We start from the raw sequence: 19,084 nt of genomic DNA on the forward strand, positions 1-19,084 counted from the left end.
CGTACCCAAAGCACATCCTCCCCAAACCTCCAGCTCCTCAGTGGCAGAAACTGTCTCCTCCCCGACACTGCAAACGTGTGAACAGCCTCAGTGTCCTCCGCCCGTGAGCCTCAGCAGCTGAGACGGTAAGATCACTTCTGAATGGTGAGTTTCGAGAATATGTCAGAGAAATCTGTGCCAACTAAATCTCAGGCAAAGGGAAAGCAGGTCCTGTGCCCGACCAAGCTGCAGACCTCTTCCAACGGCGCGGGAGGCGAAACTAATCATTTCCACGCATTACCCATTAAATCTCCCTGACAACAAAATAACAAGGTCCACAAAAGTGGTTTGGATAAATGATCCAGAAACAAGCTCTTTCTCTACTTTCTTAAGTATCTTCTATTCCAAGACTTTATCTTTTTAATGGAATCAGCAATTGTGTAAGTTGGTACAATTTCATCTATAATATCATCTTTCTATGGCAGTAGAAATTATATGATTTCTGACTTTTTTTTTTGGCCAGAAACTTAAACACACAGCAATGCATTTGTGTTTTAATATTTTTCTTCTATCCACCTCAACATAAGTGGTGTTCCTTCCTTCTTCAAAATGAAATGAAATTCACGATCTAAAAATTTTAAAATTCTAGGTTGCAGGGGCGCGTGGGTGGCTCAGGCGTTGAGCGTCTGCCTTCGGCTCAGGGCGTGATCCCAGCATTCTGGGATCGAGGCCCACATCAGGCTCCTCCGCTGGGAGCCTGCTTCTTCCTCTCCCACTCCCCCTGCTTGTGTTCCCTCTCTCACTGGCTGTCTCTCTCTCTGTCAAATAAAAAAATTAAGTCTTTAAAAAAAAAATTCTAGGTTGCAGTTGGGTTGGTGCTTGGTGCCAATCCTTGGTTTCCAGGGTCAGCTCCCACCTCACAGGGTGTTTAACCTGGGACACATTTTCTTCAGCCTATTGCTATGTATCTGTAAAATGGAGTTGATAAGAGTGCACTCCTGGAAAGGCTGTTATGGGCCCCACCTTGAATTAAGTATTTAATAAATGGTTACCTGGCTTGTAATGAGTTCTGTAGAAATGTCTGTTAAATCAACTATGTATTTTTAAGGTAAACAGATAAGATGGTTAATGCTATGTCCAAAGCAGCTCAGGGCACCCAAACGTCAAGAGGACCATGGGCCGCAGAGGACATATATACACGTGAAGAGCATTTGTGTTGGTATCTTGAAGGTATCTTGCTAAATGCTCTGAAGCTGTGAGCCATTTCGTCACCATTAAGTTTGCTGACCTGCTTGGATAATGCCCTGGGGTGATTAAAGTGCCCAGGGAAATGACCCCCCCCCCCACCAAAGCTGTTTGAAATACAGATTCTGAGTCAATACCTTTGAGATGGGCCCAAGATTCTGCATTTCTAAGGAGCTTCCCAGGTGATGCTGAAGTAAGGTGAGAAATGTGAATTCCTAACACCTTTTGTTTCTCTCTTGGCATTTAACATATAGGGGAATTTAATTCATGTTTACAGGAATTACTTTAATGAGGAGGCAAATCAGGGACTGGTAAATCAATAAAAATGAGAAAAGAGGTTCAAAATGGAGTGCCTTATGCTAAGGGCCACATCACCCAACCAAGACGAATTTACTGAAAGTGTCAGATCTCCCAGAAATGGAGTCAGTCAGGAAGCCCCTGATCAGCACTAGTGAGGTAATTGGTCTGATAGGCCCCTGCCATCCTGGAAGAGGAAAGTGACCTTGCAATAATGCTTTCTTTGCTTCGTGTGGCTTCTTGTTTATGCTCAGTTCTGTCTATACACGTTTTTCATTTTGTACAGTTCCTTGGAACTCCTTTCTGTTAAATTGGGTCCTGCCTGATTCTAATCAATTTTTGCTCAAATACATTCTTAACATTTTTAATAGGCCTCAGCTTACCATTTAACAGGTCTATAAGCCTGTGTTCTAATTAGAGACGCCTAATTAGAGAACAATAGCATTTAACCGTAGGATTTTTTTAAAGATGTATTTATTTGAGAGAGAGTGAGAGAACCGGGCCCCACGTGTGCCCGCGAGTGGGTCAGGGGAGGGTCAGGGAGAGAATCTTCATGCAGACTCCCTGCTGAGCACGGAGACTTGCGGGGCTCAATCCCACCACCCAGAGATCACGACCCCAGATCACGACTCTAGATCCCCACCTGAGCGGAAACCGAGTCCTGCTCAATGCACTGCGCCAGGCAGGTGCCCCTAACTGTCCGCTATTTTAGCAGACTAGATGAGATCATATGTACCAAGCACTTAGCGTGTACCTGTCACTTCAAAGGGGAGTAGTCGGCGTGGAAATAAACAATGTGAAGGACTGTTTCCCTTGAAACCGATTCCTTTCCTCCCTCCAGTTGAACGTCTGCCCTGTAGCTACACTTCCAATATAAATACCTTAAGTATTTTCAGTGTTTCCTAAAAAGTCCTTTGGATTTGCTCATCAATTCTGAAACTGGCCTTTGGGAGGGGTGGGAGAAGGAAATGATGGGAAATAAATAGTTGTTATTCCCATTCCCCTCCGTTCAGTAAGCATCAGCTTCTCCTCCCCAGCCTTTCGCCTCAGAAATGTGTTTGCCCTTGCCTGGAGAAGATGGAGACGCACGGCTAAACCGGTCCTTATTTTAGTATTCGTATTCCTATTCCTATTTTGACCGACCCAGAACCTACGGCTAAACAAAGAGCCCTCTCCTGGCTGGAACAAAGATGCTCAACCTGACTCCCAGCGCGCGGCACACGCGTCTTCGGATTGGTTGGATTACAGTCCAATAGGAAAGAAGAGCCGGCATCTGCTATTTACATAAATTCTTAGCTGTCCGGCGCAGCCGGCCGTCCAATCGGATTCCGGCGATTTGGAGCCTTCATTTGAATATGGAGACAATAAATAGCGCTGCTGGCGCCACGCGTTCGCATCTCGGCACCGCCCCGCCATGCCGGATCCCTCCCGCTCCGCTCCCGCGCCCAAGAAGGGCTCCAAAAAGGCCGTCACCAAGGCGCAAAAGAAGGACGGCAAGAAGCGCAAACGCGGCCGCAAGGAGAGCTACTCCATCTACGTGTACAAGGTGCTGAAGCAGGTGCACCCGGACACCGGCATCTCGTCCAAAGCCATGGGCATCATGAACTCGTTCGTCAACGACATCTTCGAGCGCATCGCCAGCGAGGCCTCCCGCCTGGCGCACTACAACAAGCGCTCGACCATCACATCCCGCGAGGTGCAGACGGCCGTGCGCCTGCTGCTGCCCGGCGAGCTGGCCAAGCACGCCGTGTCGGAGGGCACCAAGGCCGTCACCAAGTACACCAGCTCCAAGTGAGGCGCGCCAGGCGCCCCGGAACCCAAAGGCTCTTTTCAGAGCCACCTCTGTGCTCAGAAAGGAGCATGCCACCCGGTCTGAGTGTGATGTGGTGCTCCAGGGGGTTGGGGCACCTGGAGTGCGCGACGGCAAGCCCTGGCCTAAAGCTGAGCTCCTTTAAAGACGTGTACCTCTCAAAGGCCTCTTGGGTCAGTCTCCAGCGGGAGAGGGAGAGCGGCCTTGACTTTAGGCGGGGACCCGGTGGGGTGAGGCCGCGCATCACCTCCAGGAAGTCCTCAGGCCAACCTCCCCAACCAGCACTCCTCTGTCTCTTAATGGGTGAGGTCGTGGTAGCTAGGCACGACGGTAGTGAGGCCCTGGGTGTTGTCGCGCAGCCTTGGCGGTAGCGCTCGTTCCCGTCCTTCCTTGCCTCACTAAGCACGAGGAGCTTCTGGCCAAAAAACTCAAGCAGTGTTGAGTTTAAGCAGTCTTTTATGGGCACTTAGCCGTTTCTATCGGAAAAAGTCAAAAGGGCGGGAGCACACATCATGGCCTCCATCCTCCAACTTCGCTAAAATCCTTCCTATTAGGAGGTTGCTATTTTTTCGAAAAACGTGTATATTTTTAACATAAGCCTAGTCAACAGCGAAACAGCCTTTTTATTTTAACTTTTTAAAAATTCAATTAGCCGACTTACAGTACATTCTTAATTTCAGATGCAGTGTTTAAAAATTCGTGAGTTTCTAACAACACCCAGTGGAAAGAACCTTTTTAACAAAACGAATAGAGGGCATTTAAGGAAAAAAACAAAAGAAGTAAACCATATGCAAAGGGGGTATAACTTGCCTGCTTCATAACTGAAGCACCGGGCCTGACAGGCCTGACTGCCCTCACCCTAAAAACATCCCGCTGTACTAGTGACCCCCGAACTACCAAGACCACCCCGAGAGCATCCTAGTCTCGACAGCCTGCAGGCCTCCCAGGATTTGGACTGGAGCCTCCGTTCCCTCAGGTGGGCCTCCTCCTGATTCCTGTCCCCTACGGGACTTAGGCTATCTCTGGCGACCTGCCACACTTCTGTCAACATTTAACCTCTTATACAGTGCATTTTTGTTTGCTTTTGTAGTTTTTATTAAAGGGATAGCCCCTTCCGATCCATCTTTGGTTTACTCCATAGTAATTAGCAAATCTGACTTGAAATTTTTAGCTGAGATTGGGGGAGGGGAGAGTCTCTTAAATGCGTCTCAGATAGGATACCTGGAAAAGTCCCTCCAGGGCTTTTACTTGGTTATCTCAAACCCAGAGAATTCTCCCATTGTATTGAGCCTATGCATTGTCAGTACCCAGCGAACCCCTTCCCCCAACCTCCAGCTTCACATAAATAACATTTCTCTTTCTCTGTTGCCGCAGTATTACAGACATGGGCTCTGTATTCAATTTCCCTCCATTTTCTTGATTATAAATTCTCAACAGCAAAGACTCTGTGTCGCCCTGCATTTTCCTTAATAGATTCCCTGGGAGGAGAGGGCACATCCAGGCCCATTCTTCATCTGAGGCTGCTGCTGGCTGTCTCTGTAGCCTCCACCATACTGTTGAGCAAATAGAAGCAGTCTTTTTTTTTTTTTTCTTCATGCTAATGAAGTGCGTGTACCAGAGCAGTGAAAAGACTGAGAAATTAATCTGCATTTTTGCATTATCCACAATGAAACATTTTCATACTATTGTATTTGGGAATTGTTTATTCTGCGTCTTGATTTTATTTTTGTTTTCTACTGCTAGCACAATCACACAGTGCCGGAGACAAGTTTCATTTTATTAAACCTATGTCTTAAGCTAATGATTCAGGCAGAGAATCTTGTGGACCTGGGAGTCTAGTTCCTGTTACCAGAAGTACTTATTAAGATACTGACTCCTAATCTACCTGGGTAGAGGGCTGAGAGCTCAGACCCAATCAGGAGGCCCCTGCTTCATAGTGGAGGGCTGGATTCTGTAGTGTTCAATATGAATCAGACATCTCTTAAGATTAAAGGTGTTGGTTTTGATGATACATCACCGTTTTCAAATTTTGGGATTATAACTAGGAGAAAAGAATTGAGTAAAATAGCCATGACAAAATTTCTGTATCTATGGGTTTGTTTGGATGTTGTTGTTTTGTTTTGTTTGTAAATATTGTTTCAGAGCATATATCTAAAAAGGAAAGTAAAGGGAAAGCAATGAGGCACACCATTGTAACCGTAACAATACAACTCTCACTGTAACCGTAACAATACAACACTTGCCCATGGATGCATAAACTGAGCCAATATGGTGGGGAGAGCCACCATCAATCTCACCTGATGACGTAGGTTTCACTAAAATTCTGATTGTTTGAGAATTACTTATAATTATCTTTTTTTCTTTTACGATTTTATTTATTTGACAGAGAGAGACATCGAAAGAGGGAACACAAGCAGGGGGAGTGGGAGACGGGAGAAGCAAGCTTCCCGCTGAGCAGGGAGCCCGATGCAGGACTTGATCCCAGGACCTCAGGATCATGACCTGAGCCCAAGGCAGACACTTGACGACTGAGACACCCAGGCGCCCCTAATTATATACCTTTGATAACTATGTACCAAAACTTTCGTTTTCAGCAATTGCATACCGTCCAGATTTTTTAAACACTTTCACCTTACAAGTATTTTTAGATTTCAATTTACATACCTTTTATTTATTTTTTTGGATAAGGAAAGGTAGTAGATAAAACACTTAAAGATATGTTACATTTGGATGAAATTCTGAGAGATGCAATGGGAATGAGTTCAGGGAGAAAAAAAAGGATCAGCTAGACTATCTCCGTGTTAACGAAGAATTTGATCATGTGTTTCATAAACTGATTATGGTATCGAATTGCTATTTCAATAGATACCTTGAAAAGATTGATGTGGTCGTGTGTCAACTATATCTCAATAAAAAGATTTTGAAAATGTATAAAAGCTCAAGAACTTTACGAATATTCAAACATTTCTTTAAAAATTTTTGTTGAGATCATTTTGCTTTTTAAAACGTCCTGTGTTGGGATTTGTGTCCTTGTAACTATTAGAACTAAGGATAAAAATATTTTAGATGCCAACTGAAAAACATGTGAGGTTTTAAATCCTTTAGACTGGACCCACGCAGAAGGGTGGGTGGGCTTCCAGCCACTTGGGCGGAGGACCCTCGGGTGGTGATGTTCCCTCCCCAGACCCTCCCGCCCAGCCCGGTACCCGACCGGCTTCCTTTGGAGAGATGATTTGCAAAACCACGACTCTTATGTTTCATTGTGTGTGTCTGTTCCCTGCCAGAGACGATGACACGACCTTTCAATACATCTAAGACTCAAAACGGCTCAAAGAAGCGATTGTTAGGAATCCCTTATTTACAAATGAGAAAAGCTAAACGAAGGAAAAGGCAAAGCGACGTCTTTTCCCACATGAAGACTCTTCGTGCCAAAGCGCTTTCTCTGAGCCAAGAGGACACTTTCCAAATTAAATGCCATAAATTCAAAGAAAGGGGAAATTCTGCGTCACTGACGCTTCACAGAAAATAACAACAATGTGGCTGAAACGGGAGGGGGCTGATTTGTTCAGAAAAGGCGGAATTACAGAGAAAGGGGATTATTTTCCTCTTGAACTTATCTCCCCCATCCCCACATAGGTTAAAGCTACCCGCAGCAGGAGTCGGCCTGTTACATCTGGCTCCCGCGCACAGAACGCTTCCATTTCCCTTTTGGTTTCAAACATTTTGCCGCTGCAAGATCCAGCCACGCAAACATCCTCCCGAAAATGTTCACTGCTGGAGGATAAAGATGTCTGGTCCAGGCAGCGATGCAGCTCCAGGCGTCACCGCCCTGGCTGCGCAACCAAGTCCTCATCTCCGGGGTTCATTCATCAGGAACACTGGGGAGGGAAGGTTGGCACGAGGTCCTCCCGGAAGAGGTGACCCGCGCCCCTCACCCACAGGCGCACGCCACGCACAGTCTGTCCGGGGCCTGGGAGTCCACGCGCGGAAGCGCCGGGGATACACTGCAGCCACCGAAGACGCAGAGCTCAAGGCTCCTACTTCGACTAAGCGACGCATTAACAGCCCCAAGCAAAAGGAAGGATGGACACGGGATCCTTGATCGCCTGGCCACGGTTACCATCCCAGACTTTCATAAAGAACTACACATTCTTGCATTCCGCTCACATACGCACAAGCTCGCGCCCACACAGACCCCACAACCAGAAAACCCCTAGGACGCACAGAACGAAATTGGTTCACATGACAACCCTTCACCGTGTTCGAAACCCTTTTTCGATTGTGGGTGGCTCTGAAAAGAGCCTTTGGGTTCCGGGGCGCCCGGCGCGCCTCACTTGGAGCTGGTGTACTTGGTGACGGCTTTCGTGCCCTCCGACACGGCGTGCTTGGCCAGCTCGCCGGGCAGCAGCAGGCGCACGGCCGTCTGCACCTCGCGGGATGTGATGGTCGAGCGCTTGTTGTAGTGCGCCAGGCGGGAGGCCTCGCTGGCGATGCGCTCGAAGATGTCGTTGACGAACGAGTTCATGATGCCCATGGCTTTGGACGAGATACCGGTGTCCGGGTGCACCTGCTTCAGCACCTTGTACACGTAGATGGAATAGCTCTCCTTGCGGCTGCGCTTGCGCTTCTTGCCGTCCTTCTTCTGCGCCTTGGTGACGGCCTTCTTGGAGCCCTTCTTGGGCGCGGGAGCCGATTTGGACGGATCAGGCATAGTGGCAGACCTCTCCAAACAAAAAGAAGGTACGCCGGGAGCAACTGTATTTATACGTCCTGTATGCAAATGAAGGATCCAGAGTTCCTCGCTCCTGATAGGTTCAAATGCTGCGTGACGTCACCACTGGGAAAATCGCATGCAAATTAGGGGATTTTGGCCTCCTTTTCTGATTGGTCGGCATCGCTATCCAATCGGAAGAGGTCGGCTCGACTACCTCCGGATCATATATAAGGGCTCACTGGGCCCAACCGCCTCGTTACTTCGGGTGTCTTTTCTCAGCTCTCTCTTTTCCCCGCGCCCGTTTTGGAAATGTCCGGCAGAGGCAAACAGGGCGGCAAGGCGCGAGCGAAAGCCAAGTCGCGCTCGTCGCGCGCGGGCCTGCAATTTCCCGTGGGCCGCGTGCACCGCCTGCTGCGCAAAGGCAACTACTCGGAGCGGGTCGGGGCCGGCGCGCCCGTGTACCTGGCGGCTGTGCTGGAGTACCTGACTGCCGAGATCTTGGAGCTGGCGGGCAACGCGGCCCGCGACAACAAGAAAACGCGCATCATCCCGCGCCACCTGCAGCTGGCCATCCGCAACGACGAAGAGCTCAACAAGCTGCTGGGCCGCGTGACCATCGCGCAGGGCGGCGTCCTGCCTAACATCCAGGCCGTGCTGCTGCCCAAGAAGACCGAGAGCCACCACAAGGCCAAGGGCAAGTGAGGCTGCGGAGGCCGGCCGATAACGGCCTTGCGCCCCGGGGGCCCCGTGACACCAAAGGCTCTTTTCAGAGCCACCCACAGTCTCAAGAAAAGAGCCGCACTGAGCACGCAGCTTTGCCTTGTCCTAGGGGTGCGTTCTCCCGGGAGCGCGGGGAGCCGGGCCCCGAGCACGATTCGGGCGCGCCTACGCGCACGGTGGGCTCCCGTGTTCGTTTGCCGCAGGAATGCCAGCGGACACGTGGCCTCCCTCTGCGTTAGAATCTCACCCCCAAGCTTGGGGGTCTCAGTCCGGCTCACCGTGAAGGAGACTGTCATGTCGGTGGCCGCTGCTTTCGGCTGTGCAAAGTGTCCTACCGCAGTCCTGGATAACCGTCACTTTCATCTGGTATTGAGAATATGTACTTTGTAGAGAATCTGCTTTTTGAGATTCTTCTATGTAAACCTTATGATTTACATTTTAAAGTGTAGGGGTGCTTGACTGAGCGGATGTTGCAACGTTTTAGGAAACCGGTCCGTCGGAGTTATGATCTAATCTGCAGATTAGGGTCTTGGAAAGGGTTTCTGTTCTAAAGGCGTTTGCAACATTAAAAAAAAGGGGGGGGGTGGGGGGAGTGTAAACTTTTAAAGAAAATCTTACTGTAAATAGAATGACTATTTGAAAGAGTGTAAATTGTTCAATCTGGGTTGGTCAAACATGAATCCAAGTCCCTTAACCTGATAGCTAAAATCAATAAGATAATTTGTCCATTGAGTTTGGGGAGGAAAACTAGATTTGCGAATTTAGTACGTGTAAAGTGAACATTGTTACCATCAGATTATGTAACACATGTGTGGCTATTTCCGAAGAGGACTGACTGTTCATGAGCTCCAAATTTTGTAATAAAGGGGAGTTAGACAATCCCAAGAGTCCTGGCAAAGTCGTGAGAATGTTAATAGCACCCACCCCATGGGTGAGGAGGGATTAAGTGGTTGATTCATAATAATTCCTTTAAAACAATGTCTGGCACAGAAAAAGCCTGATAACTGTTGTTATTCTTATTATTAATATCTTTATTGTTTTCATTAATTTTTATAGCAATAAAGACAGGTGGATAAGACAATTCAGGATTATTATGTAATTTGTACTTACTAAAATTAGGTCTACTCAAACCAGGGCTCCCTAGACACCATCTGGAGCTAACCACACATCTGCGGGTCTTAAGAAAATATCCTAGTGCTGTGAAAGGAATTCACTCCAAGGATGTACAAGCCTGCTCTGTCCACGTGGATCTGAACACAGGACTGCCCTGCAGTGGAGGGACTTAGCGAAGCACGTGGCTGGGCGGGATGCAGTTTCTCAGCCGTCCTGGCCACATGTGACCAGCAGCCACACATCAGACAGCAGGGGAACAGAACAGCTCCATCATCACGGAAAGTTCAGTTGGATGGCTCTGGTCTAACGTCTGATGGTCTATAAGGGGTTACCTGGTTCAGAAATGTGATAACATACTCAGAGCTGCCTGCCTCTGAAGAGAAAGCCCATCAGAGCCACGCTTCAATAAGAAAGCAGCACATGGCCCAGCAATCCCACTCCCAGGTATATACAATGACCCCGTGACTCGCACATTCCCAACAGCGAGATTGCTCACATCCCCAAGCTGGAAACAGCCCAGATGTCCCCACAGAAGAGTGTGAACAAAATGTGCTTGTGCTCACAGTGGAAGGCCATTTAGCCACGGAGTGCAGCACCAGTGTGCGACCGTGTGGATGAACCTCGAAAACACGTTTGTCAGGGAAGCCACACAAAAAGGCCACACAGGGTATGATCCCATGTATAAGAAATGGCCAGAATAGACAGAGCCATAGAGGTGGGAAGCAGATCAGTGCTTGCCAGGGGCTGGGGAAGGAGGGGGGCTGGTGGGGCCAACCTCAGCCTCTCTGAAGCTTGGAACTTCGAAGCCTTTTCCCGGCTCACTGTAGCAGGTCCCATGCTCCTGTCCCCCACCCTGGGATTCTCTCTGTCATGCTCCCTATGTCCCTGTGGGGCCAGTAGTTTATTGAGAAAGGGGAGCCAAGGAGATGCAAAGTCCCACAGGAAGAAAGGAAAGACCCACACCCACTGCCAGGAAAGTGCTCCCAGCTTCCGGAATTCTCCACTCACTTTGGCCAGGTCCCATAACTCACCAGCCCCTCTCCACGGTATGGGTCTGTCCCCAGTCCCCGCCCTACATCTGGTCCCTCCTCCTTGTGCTGTTCATTTCTGTCTTTTTACCAACATGTTTAAGAATCCCCCACGGGGGGCGCCTGGGAGGCTGGGTGGCTCAGTCAGTTAAGCGTCTGCCTTTGGCTCAGATCATGATCCCAGGATCGAGCCCCACATTATTGGGCTGCTCAGCAGGGAGTCTGCTGCTCCCTCTCCCCAATTCTGCCCCTCCCCCCACTCATGATCGTTTTCTCTGTCTCAAATGGATAAATAAAATCTTTAAGAAATGAAAAAATAAAAATTTTAAAAAATTAAAAAAAAGAATATCCCAAGTGAACAAGCATAAAGGACCCCCTCAGTTTCTGTGTTTGCTTAGATCCTGAATTAGGGTGTTACGGGACACGCCTCAAGGAGGACTGGGTCACCCAGCTTGAGAGCTGTTAGGTCTGGGCTGAGCAGAGCTGTTCTGCTCTCTTGCATGGAGGTCCCAGGCCTGGTCATCAGAATTGACCTCGTGCTCCCAGGAGGGTCTGTTTCCACACACTGCCCACCAAGCCTCACCGAGGCTTTGCTTTCTCCCATGCCCGCCAAGCAAAAGCTTTAAAATTGCATCCTCCCCTGTGCCCACTCCCCTCCACGTGGGTGGCTGGGTCCCAGGCAGCTCTCTGGGGAGACCGGTCCTGGCACCTCTCTCCTTCCCCAGACCATGGAGCCCGTGACCACCCCTCCTGCCAACACTGCCTTCGGTCCTCCAGGACACCCTTCCTTACCCACTGCCCTGTCCACAGCTTGCCCCAGCCCCAGGACAGCCCTACTTGAGTCCTGTCTTGCCAGTTTTCTCCTGAGGGATGACGGAGCAGCCCAAAATGTCCCAGCCCCTTGAGGGTCGGGGGGGGGCGGTTAATCTGGTAGGTCAGTAGGCAGTGTGAAGTCGGCTGGGAAGGCGCTGCCTCCTTTGCATGGCTGGGTGTCTTGTGTCTTCTTATGCATAGTCTCTCTCCAAGGATGGTTCGGCTTCCTCACATGGTTCCCTGAAGACAAAGAGTCCCCAGGACCCCTGAGGCCCAGCCTGCACCCTGTGACTCATGCCGCACGCTGGGGGTCACAAATCTTGAGGCCTGCTGGGTCCCCAGTATGGAGACACCTCCACCATTGGTGTTAGGAGCAGCAAGAGCCACACTGCCGTCCACCACGGGTTCTGTGGCTCAACCAGAAGCATCCTCCTTCCCTGCGTTCATTCAAGCCAGGGCATCGGTGGGGCCCAACCGTCATCCATGGCAGCTATCTTCCTGGAGATGCAGGCTCCCACCCTCCTACCTGGGAGCTCCCCCCTCTCCTGGCGGCCAGCCTGCACCCTGCATCAGAGGCACACCCCCATGGCGGCACCTCCTTGTCACCCCCGCAGCCAGGTATGCCTACCTGGAGACCATCAGCACATGGGGAATGTCAGGAGGCAGGGCCTCTCTGTGGAGACACCCTAGTCCTGGATCCCACCTGTAGTGCTCTCCCCGCAAAAATACATATGACCCCATTCTAACACCCAGAACTTGTGAGTGTGATCTTATTTGGAGAAAGGGTCTTTGCAGGTGTAATTAAAAAGTCTTGAGATGAGAAGGTCAAGCTGGATCAGGCACTAGACGGGAACATGCAAAGAACTGACAACACTCCACAGTGAAGAGGCACTCCTGGCTGTTGCACCGGCCAGGCCCCTCACTCGCTGCACCCTCATTCCCTCACCCTGGCTGCAGCCTCCTGGAGGGAGCACCTGTTCTATTGTCTTAGAATATTCCATCCTGCTGGAGAAGACAAGAAAAAAAAAAATTGGGCAGCTGGGGTAGGGGAGGGGAATGGATGAATTTCCTAAGATGGGAGTATAGATAAAAGTGAGGAGAGAGAGTGGGGCTTAAAAATACAAGACAACCAAGACACAAGGTAGTTAAATGTGAGGTATCTGGGCACTATTCGTGTTAAGTATAGAGGAGGCACTAAATATTCAGGATCAATAAGTATGCAGTGGGCACCAAGCAATCACCCTTGAGGCACTCAATTTCTGTTAGGTCTCAGTCAGCCACCTCTGGGACTCTCCACAGGTGAGCCTGTCACGGAGTGGCAGGGACACCACACCTGTGTGCATGGGCCCAGCACCCCCCCCCCCCGCCCGTGGCCCCACCATCAGCGGGAAGGTTGAGGCAGCGGGAAGCCCGGGACTTGGGACAGCTGTGCCTGGGATCGGGAGGGGCAGCTCTCCTCCCCAATGACACCACCTCTTCCACCTTGCTTCTGCTGGGAGTTTGCAATGGATTTAATAAACCACCCGGTTTGAGCGCTCTGATGGCCTGCAAGCCCTTCCGCGCGAACACATTAGCCACCAGTGTCCGACAGCACTCACCATGGAACTGCTGTTTCCTCCCCTCATTACACTGGAGAGTGTGTGGGACTCTCAGCCCCCCAACCCCCGCCCCCCAATGGCAGGAGAAACCCTGGGTGCCCCGATTCCCAAGGACACCTGTGTACGCGGAGTGGCGCGGCGCGGTGAGCGCCCCTACAGGTGTGCCGGACGCCGGGTGCACATCTGTGTGTGTGAGACACGGCCATCTTCACACGCCACGGGCGTGTCTGGCCGAAGTAGCCTTAGCTACCTGGTTCCTAAGCCCTTGAAGGCATTACTGCTCGGAAACTGTCCAGGGGCTGCATACATGCAGGGTCTGCTTGGGAAGAAGTCACCAAGAAAAGAAAACGAAGGACTCAAGAATGAGGGCCACCCTCCCGCAGGCTCCGAGATGCGACGGAGCGGAGCGGTTGCGGCCTCTTCTGAGGCGGTCGGGGAGAGCGCGCGCAGCTGTTTTTGCTGAAACGGAAAAAGGGACGTGGGCTTGATGACGTCTTCTGAAGCCGGGGTCGCCATCTCGGGGCCGCTCCCGGAGGGTGCAGCGCATGCGCTGGGCGTCCCCAGGCGTATCTGGAACGCGCCGGGCGGGGTAGCGCACTAGTCCGCCTAGGGCCTCCGGCCTGGCGGCGCGTCGCGGCAACCCTGGGTCTTGGCATCCTTGGTCCGGGAAGGCAGCGGGCGATAGGGAGGCTTGGCGAACCCCTGAGGATGGTGGAGCTCTGGGGAGCCGCGGTGGAGGTTGGCAGGGAGGCAGGAGCGAGGGGATGCAGCGGGGCGGGAATACAAGGGCGCAAAGGACGCAGGGATGCAGGGGGGCAGAGATACCGGGATGCAGGGGTGAAGGGGAGCACGGAGATGCGGGGGGTGCAGAAGCCCGGGGATTCCATGGCGCCCGCACGCGGGGGCGCAGGGGACGGTCGCGGGTGGCTGCTGGCGCGCTGGCACGCCGAGGGCGGCCGTGGGTTCGGAGGCGGCTCCTGCGGGCTGTCCTCGCGACTCCCTGGGTAAAGCACCGAAGCATTTGCGGCCCTTATTTACGCTCGGGCACGTTTCCCGGTTGGTCATTTCAAAAGCTCTCGACCTGACCGCATTGGAGGCGAATTCGCCCCGGTAGCCTTGGGTACTGACTGCCATCGTGGGCCCGGCGGGCGCCGCGCCTCGCCGCTGCTCCCCTGGGCCCCGAATCTCGGATGCTGACCGGCTTCTGCACCCTGGACGGCACTGATTTCTCGCAGGGGCGCGCATTCCTTAGATGTAGGCGCTACGTGCGTTCTTCCTGAAAGGCATCGTTCTGTCTGTCCGGGGACGGCTCACTGAGGCCGTTGCTCCGGTGCGCACAGGGCTGGAGCACCGTCAGCACCCCTTAGCTCCCGGCTTTCCCCTCGCCCCGTCCCAGCTGCGTCTCTCCCCTCCTCCCGTCTCCTAGGAGGGCATCGGATCTCTGTCCACGCTTTGTTTCCCTCTTTGCTGCTTATGGGGATACGCGCATGTCCACATCTGAACGTTTCAGATAGACATATGCTTAAGAACCAAATACCCATATATGTCAGCGCTTTCCTGTTTACCGAAATCAATAAAAATGCAACATAATCTTATTTACGTCCTTCCGTAGTCACGGTTGTAATCTTTGCGGAAACTGAACGTTCTAGTTAACCATGAACCTGGACTTGCCATTGGCGTGGGCTCTGGGGGTGGGGGTGGTCTTGGGGGACTGAGCCCTGAGCCTGTGGGGTCTGACGCTGTCTCCGGGTAGATAGGGTCACAACTGACGTAAATTTGTGGGACATGCAATGTCCTCTGAGGCCGGGAGAATTGCTTAGTGACGTTGACAAACACAGATTGGATTTAGGTGGGTTTTTTTGGTTTGTTTGTTTACTCAAAACACGAATTCAGCTATTTTGCTTTTGGTTTTTGCACTCAGGTTGTGGATGCAACCACACTCCAAGGAGATTTGCTCCTGATGAAAATTAGTATTGCCCATTCAGTGAAAAGCTAGCTGGGTGCAGACCTCACGTTGGCCGTGGGGCGGGGTGGAGCAGGGGGAGGGTAGTCAGTGCTGCTTCTATTAGGTCTCTCTTGGTCACTGTTGTCTCCTCATGGTGACATCTGTGTCCCTCCTGCGGAGACAGTTCTTTCGACAGATCTTTGCGATGATAAGAACGTTCCTTTCTTCCACATGACTCTCAAGAGGCCTTTCCCTTTGGCAGAGCCAGCTGGGATATGTGTATATTTTCTCCACAAGAGTCACTCCATTTAGCAATACAAATTTAAGAAAGGTCACCAAGGTGTTGTTTACTTGGTTTCTGCTCCTGACAGGAAGTGGGTTTGCCCTGCACTAAATCTCCCTGTGCTGCTTTGAATTCAGCAAATGTTCCCCCATCCCAAGCCCCACGCTTCACCCCAGGGGAGAGCTGCCCTGCTCCGCTAACCTTGGGTGTGGCTTCATGTGGCTGGTTCCAAAAACCACCACTGAACAAACTATTCTTCTCGTCCCAGAACTTGTGACTATTACCCCGTGTGGGAAACAGGAGGAAATCAAGGATCTTCGAGGAGGAGCTTCTCCTGGATTATCCTGGGCCTAAATGCAATCACATATCTTTTGATAGAAGAAAGGCGAGGGAGTGTGGACACACAGTGGGGGAAAGGTGAACATGGATCCAGAGATTGGAGTAACGTAGCTACAAGCTGAGGGACACCTGGAGCCCCCAGGAGCTGGAAGAGGCAGGAAGGATTTGCCCCCAGATCCTCTGGGGGGAGCATGGCCTTGTGACACCTTGATCTGGACTTCTGGCCTCCAGCCGAGGCATTGGGTGAGGGGCATGGGGTTGGTTAACCCCCTGTTGTAAGCCCCCAGTTTGTGGTAGCTTGTTAGGGCAGCTCCAGGAAACTAACACACCATGGGCCCCACTGGCTGATGGCAGGAAGGACTGTGCCCCATTTCTGGACAAGGGCTGCAGGTGGCAGCAAGCTACCATGACCCTTTCGCTCCTGTCCTGCATGGGAGACCTGCATGTCCCAGAGAGAAGCTGCTCCTGGAGCCCAGAGAGAGAAGATGGGAGTCAGAATGGCAACTTGGAGCCAGCAACCCCGGTGCCCAGCAGCTGGCTGCCAAAGGTCACCAAGGTTTGGGGGCTCTTTCTAGGCAGCATTATCACAGAAGAAACGATGAACGGCCAAAGTGGTCCCTACATCCTGTGGCAGGAATTCTGCATGTCTCCTTACGTAGTGAGACCTCCGTCCATTTTTTTTTTTTAAGATTTTATTTATTTATTCGACAGAGATAGAGACAGCCAGCGAGAGAGTGAACACAAGCAGGGGGAGTGGGAGAGGAAGAAGTAGGCTCATAGCGGAGGAGCCTGATGTGGGGCTCAATCCCATAACGCCGGGATCACGCCCTGAGCCAAAGGCAGACGCTTAACCGCTGTGCCACCCAGGTGCCCCTCCGTCCATTTTAACATAGAGCCTGAGTAGGTGTTATTAGTTGCCGGGGACAAAGTATTACCAAAATAGTAATCATCACAATAATAATAATAAGCTCAGAAAAGACCTTGGCCTATTTACAACTAGGGGTGAAAGACAAAAGAGAGTCGTGATTCCAGGTTTTCTCAGCGGGGATTCTCCAGAGAAGCAGAAGCAATAGGATATACAGAGAGAGATGTATTTTAAGGCATTGGCTCCCATGACTGTGGGGCTGGCAAGTCTGACATCCACGGGCAGGCAGGAGACCCAGGAGAGAGAGATCACAGTGCAGGACATTCAGAAAATCACAGCCTTTATCTTATTTTTTACTATGTGCAAGGCTGTATGCCTTTAATATGGGAACCAGGGAGGTTTTTTGTTTGTTTGTTTTTTGTGGGGGTGTTTTTTGTTTTTGTTTTTAGAGGCAGAGGTACAGAAATAGAGCCCATGCTTTGAGGTTTTACCAAATCACTTTCACCTTGGTAAATGTTTAAATATAGCTTTCCTGGGAGCCCAGGAGCAGGGCCCACACACATTAGAAGTTGAAATTTTTCCTTTATTAATGCTTATAAGCTCTGTGTAGTATACTGTTGAGAAGGTTTGTTACTGATAAACACTTGGAAGACAGCATCTGCCGTTTGTTGAGGAGTGTGATTAATTATTTTCCTGAATTATTAAATAAAAATCTTTCAGTCAACTGGGTGACCTAGAAATTCATGCATGAAATGATAGAATATTTTGGATTTTAGGTTTCAAATTAATCTGAGCAAGAGAAAGGTAGAAATAGAAGTCAAAATTGGTCTTTGGCTGATAATTGCTGAAATCTAGTCCATTTTACTATTTTGTCTACCTGTATATATGTTTGAAATTTCCCAGGTTTTAAAGGAAAAAACCCAGTTATTTAACACATTACAGTTGACCCTTGAACAATACGGGTTTGAACTGTGCAGGTCCATTTATACAGTTTTTGTTTTTAAAATATAGTACAACTCTGCAAATGTATTTTCTCTTCCTTACGATTTTCTTAATAACATTTTCTTTTCTGTAGTTCACTTTACTGTAAGATTCCTGTATATAACGCATATAACACACAAAATACGCGTTAATCAACTGTTGATGTTATCCGTAAGGCTTCCTGTCAATAGCGGGCTATTATTAGTAGTTAAGTCTTGGGGGAATCAAAAGTTATACATGGATTTTCAAGGGCTCAGGGGAGCCCTGTGTTGTTCCAGGGTCAACTGTGTTTTTGTTCTTGAGTCTGAACCACAAAGACTTTGGGGTCGCCTTATTTAGCATGACCCTGATCCTATGGTCCTCACCAAAGCCATGGCCACATTTGTGTGTAACATACACACTAGGAGGGTGACACTGACATTCCTCTCATCTCTTTCCACTGAGAGCTGGCACATTCTGCTGTGAATGCATTTCGTATCCGTGCAACCGTAACGTCTGCTCACTCCAACTTCCCATGCATCCCCCATGCATCCCCCATGATTGTATAATCATTCAGGCAGGCAGGCAAATATTCCCACCCAGGAAAAACTCAGAGATAACACACGTTCTGTGTTAGGGTTCTCCGACACACCCCTTTTTCATCAGGTAATTTTTCTAAAACAAAACAAACACACCTTCCCGCTTTGTTACATGCTGCTTGGCTGAGCCATCTGTGGATGTCCACGCGAGGATGTGAACCCGCCTTGCACTTACGGGTCCACCCATGGAGGAAGGAGCTTCGTTTTTTACATAACCTCACTGGTTTGAATAATGGACGACTACACAGATCCTAAGGGAACATCTGACCAGACATGTCTTTAGTAGGCAGACTGCAACCCCTTCCCCTGACCCTGCAGGACTTGCAGCTGTCATTAATGCTACAGATCTGAAGAGAAGATCATCCTAGATTTCCCAATCTCATCACAAGCGGCTTGACAGCAGACAGCTTTATTCAGCTGAAGTAACCCAGAACGCAGCACAGAACTCAGACACATTGGAAGCAGGAGGGGGGATGGGACCCACCCCTGCTGGAGGGAACCACGGAGCTAGCAAGAGAAGGAATGTGGGCAGGGGCAGGGAGAAGAGCCCACAGCCAGCAGTCGCGAGGAACGGCCAGCAGCCTAGCCTCAGTGAGCCTGGATTTGGAGGGGGAGTGGTTATCCAGAGCCCTCGGACAGGAAAACAACCATGAAGACACCTTGATTTTGCAGCAGGGGCCTAGCTGAGCCTGGACTTCCGACCCGCAGAACCGCAGAATAAATGGGCTTTGCTTTAAGCTGCTGTCTTGGAGGTAATTTGTTATGGAGGCAATAGA

At 50.4% G+C, this 19,084-nt stretch overlaps 3 protein-coding genes across 3 annotated transcripts; 2 read left to right on the forward strand and 1 right to left on the reverse strand.

Moving 5' to 3' along the window:
- Nucleotides 1–2,935: 2,935 nt before the first annotated feature.
- Nucleotides 2,936–3,318, forward strand: LOC123796496 (histone H2B type 3-B). The gene has a single exon (XM_045803978.2). It carries the CDS (start codon nucleotides 2,936–2,938, stop codon nucleotides 3,314–3,316), a length of 381 nt encoding a protein of 126 aa, XP_045659934.1. The 3' UTR covers nucleotides 3,317–3,318.
- A 2,245-nt stretch (nucleotides 3,319–5,563) lies between these two features.
- Nucleotides 5,564–8,063, reverse strand: LOC123796494 (histone H2B type 3-B-like). The gene has a single exon (XM_045803977.2). It carries the CDS (start codon nucleotides 8,040–8,042, stop codon nucleotides 7,662–7,664), a length of 381 nt encoding a protein of 126 aa, XP_045659933.1. The 5' UTR covers nucleotides 8,043–8,063; the 3' UTR covers nucleotides 5,564–7,661.
- A 233-nt stretch (nucleotides 8,064–8,296) lies between these two features.
- On the forward strand, nucleotides 8,297–8,953 carry H2AC25 (H2A clustered histone 25). The gene has a single exon (XM_045803975.2). It carries the CDS (start codon nucleotides 8,355–8,357, stop codon nucleotides 8,745–8,747), a length of 393 nt encoding a protein of 130 aa, XP_045659931.2. The 5' UTR covers nucleotides 8,297–8,354; the 3' UTR covers nucleotides 8,748–8,953.
- Nucleotides 8,954–19,084: the final 10,131 nt, after the last annotated feature.

This window comes from Ursus americanus, chromosome 5 (assembly GCF_024610735.1).
Source record: "Ursus americanus isolate L20-20 chromosome 5, mUrsAme1.1.p, whole genome shotgun sequence".
Classification (NCBI taxonomy): Eukaryota; Metazoa; Chordata; class Mammalia; order Carnivora; family Ursidae; genus Ursus; species Ursus americanus.